Source organism: Fusarium redolens (genome assembly GCF_020744475.1).
Source record: "Fusarium redolens strain MPI-CAGE-AT-0023 chromosome Unknown BKA55scaffold_10, whole genome shotgun sequence".
In the NCBI taxonomy this organism is placed as follows: domain Eukaryota; kingdom Fungi; phylum Ascomycota; class Sordariomycetes; order Hypocreales; family Nectriaceae; genus Fusarium; species Fusarium redolens.
Window position 1 is genome coordinate 1,063,268 of NW_025763673.1, and position 14,871 is coordinate 1,078,138.

General features: G+C 52.0%; 2 protein-coding genes across 2 annotated transcripts; one reads left to right on the top strand and one right to left on the bottom strand.

Annotated features, from left to right (window-relative positions):
• The first annotated feature begins 6,957 nt into the window (after positions 1–6,957).
• On the top strand, positions 6,958–7,752 carry BKA55DRAFT_572048 (uncharacterized protein). Its single transcript, XM_046193115.1, has 2 exons — positions 6,958–7,527; positions 7,582–7,752. The coding sequence occupies exon 1, from the start codon at positions 7,192–7,194 to the stop codon at positions 7,360–7,362; it is 171 nt and encodes a 56-aa protein (XP_046048084.1). The 5' UTR covers positions 6,958–7,191; the 3' UTR covers positions 7,363–7,527; positions 7,582–7,752.
• Positions 7,753–12,607: 4,855 nt separating this feature from the next.
• BKA55DRAFT_691594 (uncharacterized protein) lies at positions 12,608–13,030 on the bottom strand (the record flags this gene model as incomplete). Its single annotated transcript, XM_046199658.1, has 1 exon — positions 12,608–13,030. One exon carries the CDS (start codon positions 13,028–13,030, stop codon positions 12,608–12,610), a length of 423 nt encoding a protein of 140 aa, XP_046048085.1.
• Positions 13,031–14,871: the final 1,841 nt, after the last annotated feature.

Consider the following 14,871-nt stretch of genomic DNA (forward strand, 5'->3'; position numbering starts at 1 on the left):
CGTCGGCGGCTAGGTCGTCGTCGTCGAGGCCACCTTCTGCCCAGCATTGCCGGCGCGCGCGAGCCTCAAAGCGAGGCTCCCACTCCTCGATCCACGGCCAGAGCTGCTTTTGTAAGACATACGGAGGCTCGTGGGCCGCACGCGCGAGGAAGTAGTCCCCGGGTGATGCCGAGAAGCCGGCGACAATACGCATGAACTGGCGCGGTAGATGCGTAAGATAGGCCTGGCAGAGCACGCTCTGGTTCCAGCGGCCGGCCTGCGAGATCTGTGCGAGCGACGTGCCGTAGGTCTCAGCGTCCTGGGCGCCTACCCTGCGCGGGAGGTGAGTCTTCTTTGACGCGACAAGGCCAGCGGCGCCGAAGATACGCCAGGTCTCTTGTAGCTGCGTCGGGTACGAGAGCTCCTGCTCGCGGTCCCGTCCGACAAGAACCTTGATCCGATACCAGTCCTGGCGGCGCCGGAAGGACGGGGACGGCTCGCCGGCGACGTGCCAGCGCCAGAAGAAGAGCTGTGCTAAGGCCCCTTGCGTACAGAACAAGGGGTCCTTGTGCCGGAGGGCACCCATGAACTCTTTCTTTGCCGTCTTGTTTAGCTTACCGTCTCGCAAAAGGGTAACGAGGCAGCCACAGGGGGTCGGGCCTTCTGAAGACGGATAGTCGAGTAGAGACAGGTCTGCAAGCTCCATCTTACGGCGGTTTTCCCCCCGTAAGAGGTAGTAGTGGCCGAATAGGAGGTCAACTCGCGTACGGAGGTTTTGCGGCATGTATGCGGCCCCGCTGAGAAGGAGATCCTGGATCCGGAGCCATTCATCGTGCGAATAGCCGGCCTGGATCCCATCAGTCCCGCGGTCTTTAAAGGAGGCGCGGTCGTGCTTCCCCCGCTGCCGGCCGCGTTGCTCAAGGAAGCCTCGTACGGCGGCGCCCCGGGGGTTTTCCGTGTTTGCGTTGCCGTGGGCTACCTGGAGCCGCCAGAGCTCGATAACGGCCGCGATATAGGCGTCGATAGTGCCCCTCGTAAGCAGAGATCCTTCGGCAAGGTCTGCTGCAGCCGGCGCAAGGGCCGTGGGTGGCACGTAGCCTTCGCGGTCGTCCGCAAGCAGCTCGGCGGCCTCGGCCAGGGGGACCTCTAGGGCTTCGGCTAGGCTTTCGGCCTCTGCCAGGGCCGCGGCCTCGAGCTGCTCCTGTTCGAGCTGCCGCCGTAACTGTACAGCCTTTCCTTTGCCCTTGCCCTTACCCCGTGCCCGTGGTTTCTTTTGCGGCGGGGCAACGCGTCGTAAGAGGATATCCTCTTTGAGCCACGCTGCTAGCTTGTCTGGAGTTACGAGCTCGCCGTCGGGCCAGCTATAAAGTGAGCCGTCTGCCGCAGCCCGAGGCGTACGGCACCAGGCCTATAAGTTCTCGTCTGTTAGCCGCCCATGGGACTCTACGTAAAAAAAAGAGACAAGGGCAAAGGGGAAAAGAGAGGGCGGCGGCCGGGGGAACGCGCCTTCCACTCCCGCTGCTTCGCAGCATAACTCCGTGCCGTGTTCGCCGGCTGTTCGTCCTTCTTCGCCTGAAGGCCCGCCCTCCGGGCGGCACGGGCACGCTCGTCTGCGGCCGTGTACGAGTCGTCTGCGGCCATCTCGGTCGATCAAGGCCTTTCTACGTGGTGTTTGTTTCCTGTCTGGGGCCTGATAAGTTGCGGGGAACTTATCAAATGCACTTATCAGGCGCCGCGCACACGATTTCAAGGGCCGCTTTTTGCGGGGGATAAGTCGTCACGTGGTCTGGGCGAATTACGACGTAATTGCGGGCACCATCGATAAGCCTTACCATAGGGGCCCAGCACAAGTCCAGGCTTTTAATTCCCAACAAGGCGACGCAGACCATTGTATTCAACCTGGGAGGCACGAAAAGATGCACACAAGCCGACATGGACAAAAACGAAAGAATATAAATATTACACCGGTAGAACTACAGCCCCAGCCGAAATCAGAGGCCGCCCTGGCTTTCGAAGTAAAGTTTCTAAATCACAGACCAGGTCGTGGCTGATGTTGTTGAAATGGGAAGATTCAGGTTTCTTAATTCATTCAAAATATGCAGTAGGAGAACTACTGTTTATGTACAGGCACCACCTCCGTGGAATGTTCCACCTTGTTTCACACCTTGCCACCGACTTGGTCGTCTCACATTTGTGATCTCCAACACTCCCACTCGAGCAAGACGGTGGGTACCTGGACTTATCTAAGATCTCAGCAACCTCATTAAAACCTTAAAACACCTTCGTGGGTGAAAGAGGAAAGAGTGTTGCTGAACCCGTCAAGGCTCGGCACAGTCCTGGGCACGTAGGGAATATTGTCTTAGATATGACAAGAATCCCACTGCAGCCCATATCTGTGTCATCCTCGATGAGCGCTGTATGCGCTTCTCATACTTCCCGGCCTCAGTCCACTGAATACAGCCCCCGAGCCTTTGACTTCATCTTTTGCCGGATCCATTACGCCGTGTTAGCAGCGCACTCGGCCGTGTTAGCAGCCTCCTGTCCTTAGTGCTCGTTGGCAATACTGCGGCTGCTAGCAGTACTAAGGTTCCATGGCCAGTTCGGGACTTGCAACCCATGCGACTTTAAATCTTCTTTTGCCGGGTCTATCACGCCGTGTTAGCAGCGCTATCGGCCGTGTTAGCAGCCTCTGGTCCTTGATGCTCGTTGCGATAACTGCGGCTGCTCGCAGTACCAAGGTTCCATGGCCCAGTTCGGGACTTGCAACCCATGCAGCTTTCCTTCCCGGCTTTGGTCCGCTGAATACAGCCCCCATAGCCTTCGAGTCGTCTTTTGCCAGATCTTTAGGAGTCTTGGTCTGGTCAGGAATTGCAACCCATGCGGCCAGGTCACTGTTGACCTTCTAGCGGTAGTTGGAGTGAGTTGGACAAGCTGCCATTGTATGTGATAATCGGGCGGTAGACTCCCACTGGATCCTCGCGCAGTGGGCTAGGGGTAACATCTGTTGAATGTGTTCCAGAGATCGCACAGCTTCGTAGCGTGGATCCCCTTTCTGGCCCAAATAGTTTTACTCATCCGGTCCGACAACTCCCAGAGCCTTCCGGAACAACTGAAAACGATCCTTGGGAAGTGCTTTTGTGAGTCCATCAGCCACTTGTTTGTCGGTCGGGATATAGTTCATCTCAACTTCTCCGCTGGCCGTCTTTTCTCGCACAAAGTGCTCCTGAATCGCAATGTGCTTTGTGCGGGAGTGGTATTGGGGGTTCTTAGTCATTGCAATTGCCCCTTGGTTGTCTCCGTAGATAATTGTGGCAGCGATTTGGTCTGTGGCGTTTAGACCTCCCAGTAGTTCTTTTAGCAAGGTTCGCAACCAGATGGCTTCCTTGGTTGCCTGTGTCTGCCCCATGTATTCAGCTTCACAGGTAGACAGCGCCACTGATTGCTGTCGCTTTGCGGCCCAGCTTATCGCACCGCTGCCAACGTTGAAGATGTATCCCGCAGTGGACCTTCTAGTCTCAGTGTCTCCGGCCCAGTCCGAGTCCGTGTAGCCCGTCAACGGGCGAATATCCCCTCGGAACTCGAGCTTGAAGTCGCAGGTTCCTCGTAGGTACCTCATTATGCGCTTCACTGCGGCTTCCTGGGCCTTAGTGGGATTTGCGAGATAGCGGCTGCATAGGGAGACGCCGAATGCAATGTCTGGTCTGGTCCCTAGCATTGCGTACATCAGACATCCGATTGCTTTAGCGTACCAGTGCTTGCGATCTGAGTGAGTGTCTTCATCGTCAAGGGCGGGCTCTAACTTCGCTGTTGCCACTGGGGTCGCAGTCGGTTTGGAGTCCCATAGTCCGAATTCCTTCAGGACTTTCTCAATGTACCCCTTTTGCGAGAGGCTCAGTCTCCGCTGTCTGCGGTTCCGAGTAATGGACATCCCTAGGTAGAAGTGACAAGGCCCCAGGTCTGTCATGCTGAACCGTTGGTTGAGGTTTTGTTTTATCATCTCGATGTCACTTTTTGATGGTCCTGCGATGAGCAGGTCGTCCACGTAACCGGCAATGTAGGTTTGGCCATTGATGAAGACACCCATGTCGGAAACGAGAGGCTGGAATCCCTGCTCTTAGAGGAATAAAGAGAGAGTCTGGTACCATATTCTAGGTGATTGCTTCAGCCCGTATAAGGCTTTTCGCAGTTTCCAGACTCTTTCGGTTCCGTCATCGAAGCCCTCTGGTTGCTCAACGTAGATCTCCTCGTCGATTTTCCCATAGAGAAAGGCGGTTTTGACATCCATTTGTCCGAGCTCAAGGTCAAGCGTTGCGGCTATAGCGAAGATTGCCTTGTAAGTCATAGGCTTGACGACTGAGGCAAACGTCTCGTTGTAGTCGATTCCTTCCTGTTGCTCGAAGCCTCGGACCATGTAGCGTGCTTTGAACCGCAGGATTTCTTCATTAGCTCCCCTTTTGAGTTTGAATACCCACTTGCCCCTTAGTGCCTTTCGGTCCGGTGGCAGATTTGCCAAGGTGTAGACTCCGTTCTCCTTAATGGAGTCTATCTCGGCGGTCATTCCCTTGAACCAGTTCTCCCACTGAAGAGAACCTCGGGCTTCTTTTATCGTTCGGGCTCCGCCTCGTCTTCCAGAGAAGCCGCAAGATTAACGTGGACGCACATGAGGTTAGTGAGAGTATTGGTTCCTAGGAGCAGGTACCTCGAGGGAAGTTTTGCTTTGGTTAATCTCTGTGAGACTCGGAGCTCTTCGTCCTGGCCTGTCGCCCCGGTCGAATCATGGCGAGGCTCGGATGTTCGGACATGAATAGTGTCTGTTTCATTCTCCGATATGATCTCTTCAACCTGTGGGATGGCATCGTGTCGTGGCGGAGCTGCTTTCTTGGGTGAAGGTTCTGGCTCTGGATACAAGGTAGGTCCCTCGCTTCTCGTTCTCTTTGATCCAGTAGGTGTTCCTGTTGCCTCGTGAAAGCTGGATTCGTCGAAGATGACATTGTTGGCGATGAAGACTCGGCTATTGTTGTCTACAACAATGTAGTTACTGGAGCCTTGATATCCAAGAAGTCGACACTGAATCGTTTTTGCACGTAGCTTTTGTCTCTTGGCGGATGGCAATATGGCCCATCCATTTGCACCAATAACGCGGAGATGAGAGAGGTCTGGCTTGTCTCCGAACCACGCCTCATAGGGCGTCTTGTTCAGGGCCTTGTTAGGGCTTCTATTCCGTATATACACGGCCGCGTAGAGGATATAGGGCCAGAGCTTTCGCGGCAGGTTCGATCGCTCGAGTGTGGGTGTAACCTTTTCTTGAAGCACACGATTAAAGGCCTCCGCAATCCCATTCTGCTCATGCTGATCGGTCGCGGTATAATAAATTGTGATGCCCTTGTTATCGCAGAGGGTACATAGCTGGTCGCTGCGGTTTTCGCCACCCTGGTCGACGTGGAGGTAATGGCATCGACGTTCCGGCCTCTCGTATGTATCGAGGAGATGTTTGAAACGCCTTGTGAACTCGGACTTTTCCTTGACTGCGTATGCCCAGCCCATGCGGGTAAAATCGTCCACGAAGACAACCCAATATCGCGAGCCGTCATATGCTGTGTCTGAAAATGGTCCTGCAATGTCTGCATGGACGCATTCTAGCGGATACGTCCCTTTCCGGATTGACTTTCGGTGTGGTCTCTCTTTCTGTTTTCCAGCTATGCAAGGTTCGCAATTTTGTCCGCGTAGAATGGGGTGAATGCCGTGTGCCATCCCCCTCAGTGCCTTGATTCCGCTCTCGCTTAGATGTCCAAGTCTTTCGTGCCATATTTGAAGTTCGGGGTCGCTGATAACAAGTGACGCCAAGGCTGCGTTGATCGCTTCGTCTGGTTGGTCCACAACATAGATCCCTGATCGTACAGTGGCTGTCAGGATTACTCGATTGTCGTATGCCACCCTGGCTTGGTTGTCGCCGAAAGAGATTTTTGCCCCCTTCCTTGTTAAAGCAGATATCGAAACAAGGTTGACACGCCCTTCAGGGGAGTATACTGAGTTGTCGAGCGCCAGGTGTCGCGGACCGTCAAGCCCTTTCAGCCGCAGGATATAGTTTCCCAGACCCTGAGGGGTGATTTGTGTTTCGCCGATTCCAACTGTCTGTCCGCCGCTCCAGGGGTGAAGGGTGCTGAAGTTTGCCCTTTTGCAAAAGGTGTGCATCGAAGCTCCGCTATCCAACACGTGTACTTTCTCGAGTAAATCGCTCAACCTTTGACCCTGGTATGCCATCAGCTGTATGACGGGTTCGGCATGGATGGCAAGAGCATTTGTAACTTCGTCCTCGTCCGCGTTTCTGGTTCGGTTGTTGGTTCTTGGATGATCTTGGCGCTGCTTTCTCCTGAATCGCTTATCGTTCAGGCGTTTCTGCTCCTTGAAGGCAGCGACCATAGCAGCGTGCTTGATTGTTGTTGCGTCCGCTGATCAGTTGATTGGTTAAATCTGTCCTTTTTGTGGGGGCCAATTTGATCAAACCGGAAGGAAGGTCTTCCAGTTTTTTTTAGTTTTTTTTTTCAGACAGGCTGTTTAGACCGGCAGCCCGGAAGTCCGGACTTCCAGTCAGAGGTTGGTGTCATCTATGTTTCCCAAAAAGCAAGTTCAACACAACAGCCAAGATAGAAAAATCAGAGATTTTCTGCAGGTCATTTCCATCTGGCTGTGTAATAAGGGAAGAAAGTATCGAGATTGGTAAATGATCAAGTAGCGGGTTCTTCGTTCAAGAGACAGCAGGATGAAGGGTCGTAATTCTGGCGGGGTCCAAGACCGCTGTTGAGTCTCCGCTGCAGTGGAAGGGACTGTGAGGTCCTTGTGAGTAAGGGACGGATGATTAGGTAGGAGACTCAGCTTTAGATTTAGTTTAGCCTTCCGGGCTCATAACCTGTTGAAATGGGAAGATTCAGGTTTCTTAATTCATTCAAAATATGCAGTAGGAGAACTACTGTTTATGTACAGGCACCACCTCCGTGGAATGTTCCACCTTGTTTCACACCTTGCCACCGACTTGGTCGTCTCACATTTGTGATCTCCAACAGATGTGGCTTTTACAGTGCGCAACGTGAAATGTCAGAAATAGGATTGTGCACTAAAATTGCTGACGCGCCAAAATGCTTGCAGAGGCTGCTAATTGCGCCTGATAATGACAACTGTCAACTTCCAGAATAAGCCTCAGCTTGGTGGCCCAAAATGGCGCCCCGACTATCTGATGCTGGCCATGAGATGATGAAGGCCATGATCCACAGTGGTGCAACAACTAAACAAATAGCCCAGGCCATTCCCTGCGACCCTCGAACCGTCCGTAAAACTAAAGCCAGGTACCGACTGTTGCGCAGCTCCAGCTTCCACTCGATTGAGTAATGGATGCATGTAGGAGATTCGTCATATGCGCCGTCAGGATCCCAGTCGTCTAACTGAAGCAGCGGTAATCTGGACCCCTGTCGCGGCTGTTGATGCCTGACAGCTGAGGCATCCAAAAGCCAAGGTCATTGCAGTCCCACTGCGTCAGGTCAAGGTTGAATCTCCCTATGCATGTTAAGAGGTGCCTGAGGACCTCCCTCGCGGGAACTGCTCACTAACGTTTGTTGCTGTGGATATAGGCATGCGAAAGCTTTGCAGGACTCGCTACTCCCCATCTTTAACCGCGTTGAGGCAGTTGAGAAGGGATACAAGAAGCTAGACAGCAACGAAAAGGTGCTGCAGATACCGGTATATATGGAGGACTTAACTAGCATTCACCAGACCACAGCTTAGGACAGCCACGAGAAGCACTGAGCTTTTCTTGAGGAAGTTTTCGTCGTTGTCCCGAGACCGACATGCATCAACAGCTGAAACCCAACTTGGACTTAAGTCCGTGGTAGTATTGGAACGCCCTTAACACCTCCCTCAACTCAGGCTGCGCTGAAAATAATGGCGTTAGAAATGCTCGCATGATAATTCGCATGATGATGTATCCGAATGTCTCTTTCTCGACATGCCCCAACAAGAGATATGGCATATCCACTAACCCAGAAGACGTGGTACAAAGTGGTACCGCCTTTGCGCCACTACCTTTTGACTACCCTATGCAAACTCAAGGGTTTCGTAATACTAGCTGATCATTGGATCGTGTTCTGTGTCACCTTGCCGATCAATGGGGTCCAGGCCAACCTACTGGGTCGGTTAATGCAACCATGGCCTGATTTAGTGCATCACTGCCTATTACAGACAAAGCACGGACGTGGTGACGGAGGACGGCTGAACGATGATCAGGGGTTTAGGCTTGTAACCGTACCGTCTGCCCTGGGGACGATCGAGACAGCTTTGGCGAAATATGGGTGCAGCAAATGCTCGAAAAATTATTTGTGTTCATTGGCAGCCACCATCTCGAAAGGAGCATGTTATTAAGTGGGCATCTGAGAACTTACTGCGTGGGCTGAAGTAAGCTGGACTGAAGCAGCCTGCTCCTACTCCGGCAATCGGGAGACGTCAGCAATGGCTGGCAGTCTTTACTATACCTCGCCCCGCTTCGACTCATTCCTCGGGGTTCAGGGCGGCTTACTGCCGACGCATCGGGACAGAACCGCCCCTCAAAGATTTATAATGCCAACAAATTACCATCCAGCAGGTTGTAATGCTAGCAGGTTACTCATTTAACAGTAGGATTAGCTTCATCTACAGGCAGATGTATTGCCGACAGGTTGTTATGCTGACAGCGTGTAAAATCATGTGCAGAGTATCATCCTTTGACCACTATGACATCATTCTTCATGGTGAAACAATCGCTGCAGGCTCTGTCAGGGTCTAGCTAGGAGGCTAATTTACTATTTCACTTAAATAGCTGAAGGCTGCAGCCTTACATATAATAAATCTTATAACCGTTACTGAGAATATCGAATATGATGGTCAATAGAACCTTTAGTTTCTCAGATTCCTCGACCTCGTCAACACGCGAGTCAAGCCAGGGGGTTAATCTCTGCCCATTACTCCCAGTTCCGCGCCCTCATCCGGTAGGGACCCATGCCAAGCATCGAACAGCTCCCTTAGTATGAAGAAGGGACTAAAGAGTTTATATATCTTCAGCTTGCGGGTCGTGTCGACAACGGAAAATCAAGATACGCCACTACCAAACCCAGTCTCTTTAAACCCTAACCTTGGGAAGTAGCCCTTCTCTTAGAGGTCCATTTAAACGTGGGCTAAATGGTTTGCATAGTGCAACAGTGCTCGGCCGGCATGTTCTTAGTGCCGAGCCGAGCATATCGATCGTGTTTACCGGCAAACACCTGAGGGTAATTATAGAGAGAGGTTAGAAGTGCTTTAAGTGTTGCTTCCTGCTGCCGTTGTCTATGGTGCTATACAGACTCGACTAGAGACCGAAGTCCATGAGACTGTCTGTTGCATTTGAGCCGATGTCCATGCCGAGACTATCGCGAGTCAACTTAGCACAGCCAATCTCCTTCTCTAAATTCAACTGGAGCCTAAAACCGGATATCACTATCAGTTTCTTTACTCACTCCTAATCCCCTTATACTTACAAACCCTAAGGACTCCTTTTATACACTCTTTAATTTAGAAGTGGAATAAGAAAGATTACGCCGGTAATATTAGTATCTTGACAAGAATGCAACGGCTTCTGGGCCTCGCCGTGGAATGACTGCGGGGTGTTGAGCCAGACAAGAATGGTGTCACGTTCCTGGATCGTGTCGATGCTCGATGACCTCCTGGCATTCCTCTCGAGCCTCTCGAGGAGGCCGCAAAGCAATCTAAAGGGAAATGGCATGTGGAAAACGATAGCGATGAGAAGGGTAAAGGTAAAGACGTAGGCACCCAATTCTCACAGCATACACTAATGTGGAGGGTAGTAGGGAGCTTTGCTGATACCTGGCTTTCATTTAGGAGTCGGTCAGCTGCTTATATAGCTGGTCACTCACTAAAGTCTTAGTCGAGGAGCCGCCTGCTCTGCAAATGGATCCATGTCCAAGCAGCATACTTTTGGATTCGTCATTACTCCCGGGGCTTCTGTTGTCTGCTGAAACCAACTGAGGTCACCTCACTGGCATAAACTCCCTTCGAATGCCTTATGGCTTCCTCCAGCATGGACGGGATACATGAATTCTGAGCTCATACGTCACGCACAGGACGCCGAAGACGATGCCCACGACTGTGGACGGGTCGATGTGAGCTCGATGCATCGTAGGACAAGAACGAGCAGAGTAGTCCAGCAAAAACAAAGGAAAATTAGGCTCAAGGTGAGTATTATAAAAGTTAAGAGTTCAGGTATCGGTGTCAGTTATGGTTGACCCTAGTGCTTTAAAGAAAACCTTTCCCCTGCGCAAGAAAGAACTGACTCGAGCTTTGTTCACTGGCAGCTTGAGGCGCCGCGCTAGATATCGATAAAACCTTACATGGATTGTATGCGGAACGTTGGGTTAGACATGTTAGTGAAACAAATCTTTATGTGGAGCAGTTATAAACTTTGCCTAACAAATGTTGCACCTCTGCCCCAGGCTCATGGCGAGGTTTATCTCCTGGTCTCACCTTCGATAAGCAATTCTAGATGAAGCGATCAGCGGCGTTAGCCGCCCGACTATAGCATATGCAAGGGTAGGGCGCAGCATGCCACTAGTACGCATGTTCAAAATGACTTCCCGCAGGCAACCGTTAGGCGTCCCAACCCGCTGGTTCAAGAAGGGTCCAGGCGCATCACCGATCACCCCACACCTCACCTCCCCCTTCACCGCGATTTCCGCCGTGGAAATGTGAGGGATGGGCCCCACCTGGGCAGCCTGCATTGAGCGAATCGGAATGCTTAACGGCTTAGGACGCAGCCGTGTCAAACACAGCAGCAAAAACACACTATCACCAGAGGCACAGAGTCGACGTAGATTTCTGCTTGACCACGAAGCCTCTAGATTCGTCGGGGCGGCTAGGCATTTCGAAGGCGGGCGCAACCTGCCTCGCATGTTTCAGGGTCCTTTTTTCCGTCCTCTCTAGGACAGATGTATGTTGAGGACGCGCCTCAAATCAGCCTAATGGAATAGCCCAGGGACAGTTGCACTGCTCTCAACCACCCACCACTGACTCGGTTATATGTTCCTGTTCGTTGGATGGCGAGGGAGCCAAATCTGCATCGTTCAATGCGCTCAATACAGCGGATTTTTGAGCCAGAGCACGACGAGAGCCGCAAACGAGGACGGCGCGGTGCGCCGCCTGCGACTGCTCCATTGTACCGATCCCAGTTGCTGACGGGGAGCCACGTCGTCTTTGTTGAAGCTAAATTGGCTTTATTCCAATCGACACCACCTGCATGCAGAGCCTCGTTTGCCAATGATGAAACAAAAATGTGTTACCCCCAGAAGACTGTTGAGGCTTATACTTCAACAACCAATTCACCCCTAGGAACACAAGGATCAAGAGCCTCAAACAAGATAGGAGTGACAGAAGCACGCAAAGTATCAGACCAACTCCAGTTGATCTGCTTGAGCGGTTGCATGGAAGAAGATGTAAAGAGTCAGTGCGGCGGTTCACCGAGGCCAGGTCTCCCGTGAAATGAAATTACGATTCTAAGTCCACTATCGGGGTATATGGCCATCTTTTTGAGAAGGATACCCGGTTAAATTATAGGGTCGGAGCTTGCCCCGCCAATACTTGCATGCCTGTAGAATTTTCCGTGCAACGTGGAGCAGCGTGGAGATAAGCATCACTGGCTGGCGTGGAAGAACCGCCTGCAGGGATAGTGTCAATTAAGGGCTTAACCAATCAAGCGCCATTTTGGATGACCCCTCATGAAAAAGAGCCAGCCGCGCATGGGTATCCCACTCAAAAATTATGCAGCAACCTGACTCGGGGCTCACCAGGGGATCCCAATTCAGAGCTACTTCCAGAGTGCATTTGGACAGCTAAACCGTCAGTCAATTTGAAAGGTACATCATTAACAGAGCACACATTGCCGCCCGCACACACTGTTAGTGTGTACGCAGTAGGTATGGGCGTCCACTGCGGCAACTGACTAGCTACGACCATGCAATGCCGGAATTCAACTGGTACGCAAGTGGTTCCAGCAGATACCAACTCAGTAGACCTAAGATGGCCTGCTCATTCAACTTGCTCAGCCTTAGAATTCTCACAGCGGGAGTCAAACATAACCTTCAACACTCCAAAACCGTCCCCGTCTTCGTTTTCGTGATCAAACTGCAGGTATAAGTTGGGTCGTGCTTCTCCTGCAATCCCTCAGCCTCCCAAAGCTATCCATCACCTTTTTCAGCGTCATACCTCCCGCTCCAGTCCTGCCCTATCCATTAATAAGGGCAGATTTAGGGGATGCCACACTCAACCTCTACTATGTCTCCATTATCAGCCCGAAATGTGGCTAAACCTCCGCTTAGGTGAACCGACTCCTTTCAAGCCTTTCACTTCTTTCAAAGTTCCTCTTGCCCTTCACATCAATATCTCGCATCCTGCTGACCCTTGCCTCATCCTTCTAGTTCCAGACGAATTGTCTCCGTACCGAATGACCCCAGTATTTCCGTCTGCTGGTTCTGGGAGCATCCTCCGCACCAACGAGCCCCACCCGGCTTCTGGAAGTCTCTCTCAGTTGATGAGTCGAGGAAGAGGATGGAGAATATTCTTAAAGAGCTAGGCTTTCCACCAGAAAAGTAACAATCTCTAAGGCAGCATATCTAGTGGGATCTGGCCGGATAGGTGGCACACAGTTGTTGCGGACTTGAATGAGGATGCGGATGTCTTTCTGTGGGTTGAGTTCTGGTTCGGGCCTTGGGCTGGTTGGTCTGTGGCTGAGGGTGGGGCTGGGGTTGGCTGGGCCCAGTTGGCCGGGTCTGCTCAGATCTCGCAGCTGCGGCAAGCTTGCCGGGACGGCCCGTTTGTTCGAATCTGCTTCTGCCTGGGTTAGGGCTGGCCTTATGTCTGCAAAAATCGTAGTAGTTGTGTATGTCGACAAAGGTTTCGTTGTCTCTTGAACAAAATATTCGACCACATGGACGTTGATCGCGAGTTCCGGATTTGGTGTCGCAAGGCTTTGGCTATGTTGCATTGCACGATGCCTCAGGGACTGGGACTGGCATCTCACAGAGAACATCACAGCCACTGCTTCCCTGTCTTTGAGCAAATCGCTGCTTGAGCTACTGTGGAGTCAAAATGAAATCCATTGTGTCCTAGCCGAAAATTGTCGGCCGAGATTTTTCGGACTAACGTCTCGAGATTCCCGTCTCCCCACTTGTAGGGTTGTTGGGTCACGTGCTTAAGACTCTAGCAAGTTCCACGAGGAAGTGGGATGACTCTACCAGGCTTGTCGCAATACTTCCTGGGGAACTAGCAGGTAGACGGCGTGAGTGTAGGTGAAGCAACGAACCATGGCACGAAGCAAGCCAATACACGACTGGAATGGTCAGTATGCACTGTTGAGGGCAGAATCGGCGGGCGGAGCGGTCGGGTTGAAGAAACATGAGTGGCAGTGCCGGCGACGGCTGTGTTGGGCACAGGCATAGTGATTGAAGGACACGAGACCTTGACGCCAGAATTGTTCAATCTCCGCGGCGGAAGTTGCAAACTCACCCTCAGTGAACCGAAAGAGCATAGTGGCTCGCATCGACCAGCCTCAACGTTGAAGGTTGCAGAACCCCAAACAACCCCCACCCCCCTTTTTGTTCCTCTCTTCTCTTTCCTTAAAAAGAATTAAAAAATTGATAACGTGCTGATAAGCGAGTGGCGCGCAAGGCCGCAACCGCGCGACAATTCGCATTCAAAGGCGTATTTCTCTACAGAGTACCTTCAAATGTGGGAGAAAATCAGCAGGTCGTCGAGGTGCTCAGCTTCGCCTGGCCAAGTCTCGATCCTGAACGGGGAGGTGGAATGTGGGCGTAAGTTTCAATTGAACCCCCTCGGCTTTACCTGAGTGGGCGGGCGCAGTACTCCGCCCTCAACCCAGCCCAAATTCCTGGATCCCCCGGCTCCCGCCCAAAGTTGACCCAGTCTGTTGGGACAGCCAGCCTTACCCGTGCCGGCACCGACGGCGTAAGCCTGGGGCATGATTTAAATTAGTTATAGTTCTTAAAGGCTGATCTTAATTTCTGCAACCCCTGTGTCGACGCCCCTTGTAGCGGTTCCCACACGGGAACTTCCGTGGTCGAGAGATATAAACGCTAATCCTTATCGAATTGCCCAGGAGGCGTTTCGCAGCGTAGTCCTACATTATGCCCCCCAGCCACCGTCCCATATTATTGGCTGCCATTTAAGGGCTATTAAGACTCTTGAAATTGAAGTACTTGCTTCTATAGTGTTGAACACTTGCACCTTCCGCTCCAATACAACATGCTCTTTATAAAGTCAAGGGTGGGGTCATAGCGGTACATGGCTCTACCTCATATGCTGACGTTTTGTGAGAACTTGGCCGCCTTATGGGTGCGTAAGCAATTTCTGGCTGAGCGAATGAAGTACTTAGAAGTACCGCTGCTGCCTGGAGGTTTGGGCCACGAATCTGGAGAAGTGGAGACAAGCTGACAGTACGAGTCGTAAGTACTGCCACTGGACTTTGTCAGGTAAGTACATTAACTTGCGGGCTATTCGTCGTGTACAAAAGTGTACACAGTGTGCATATATACTTATGGCGATAAATGGGACCTTTTCTTTTTAATCAACAAGGGTTATTGTCGGAGGAAGGTGCAAGTGCTCAACACTGTGATACCTACAAGTCGAGACCAAAATTTGATCAAAGCTTTGGACTAGTGCTCCATCTTTGGCACAACCTCCTTGAAACCGTCTTGTGGGCCAGGGTAAGCTACCCGCCCGGCGGGATCTGACAACTGGCCGTGCACACGTAAAGTCAAACCGTGCCAGCCTGTTCTTACCTCTTTCCTCACCTGCTTTGCCTTGCAC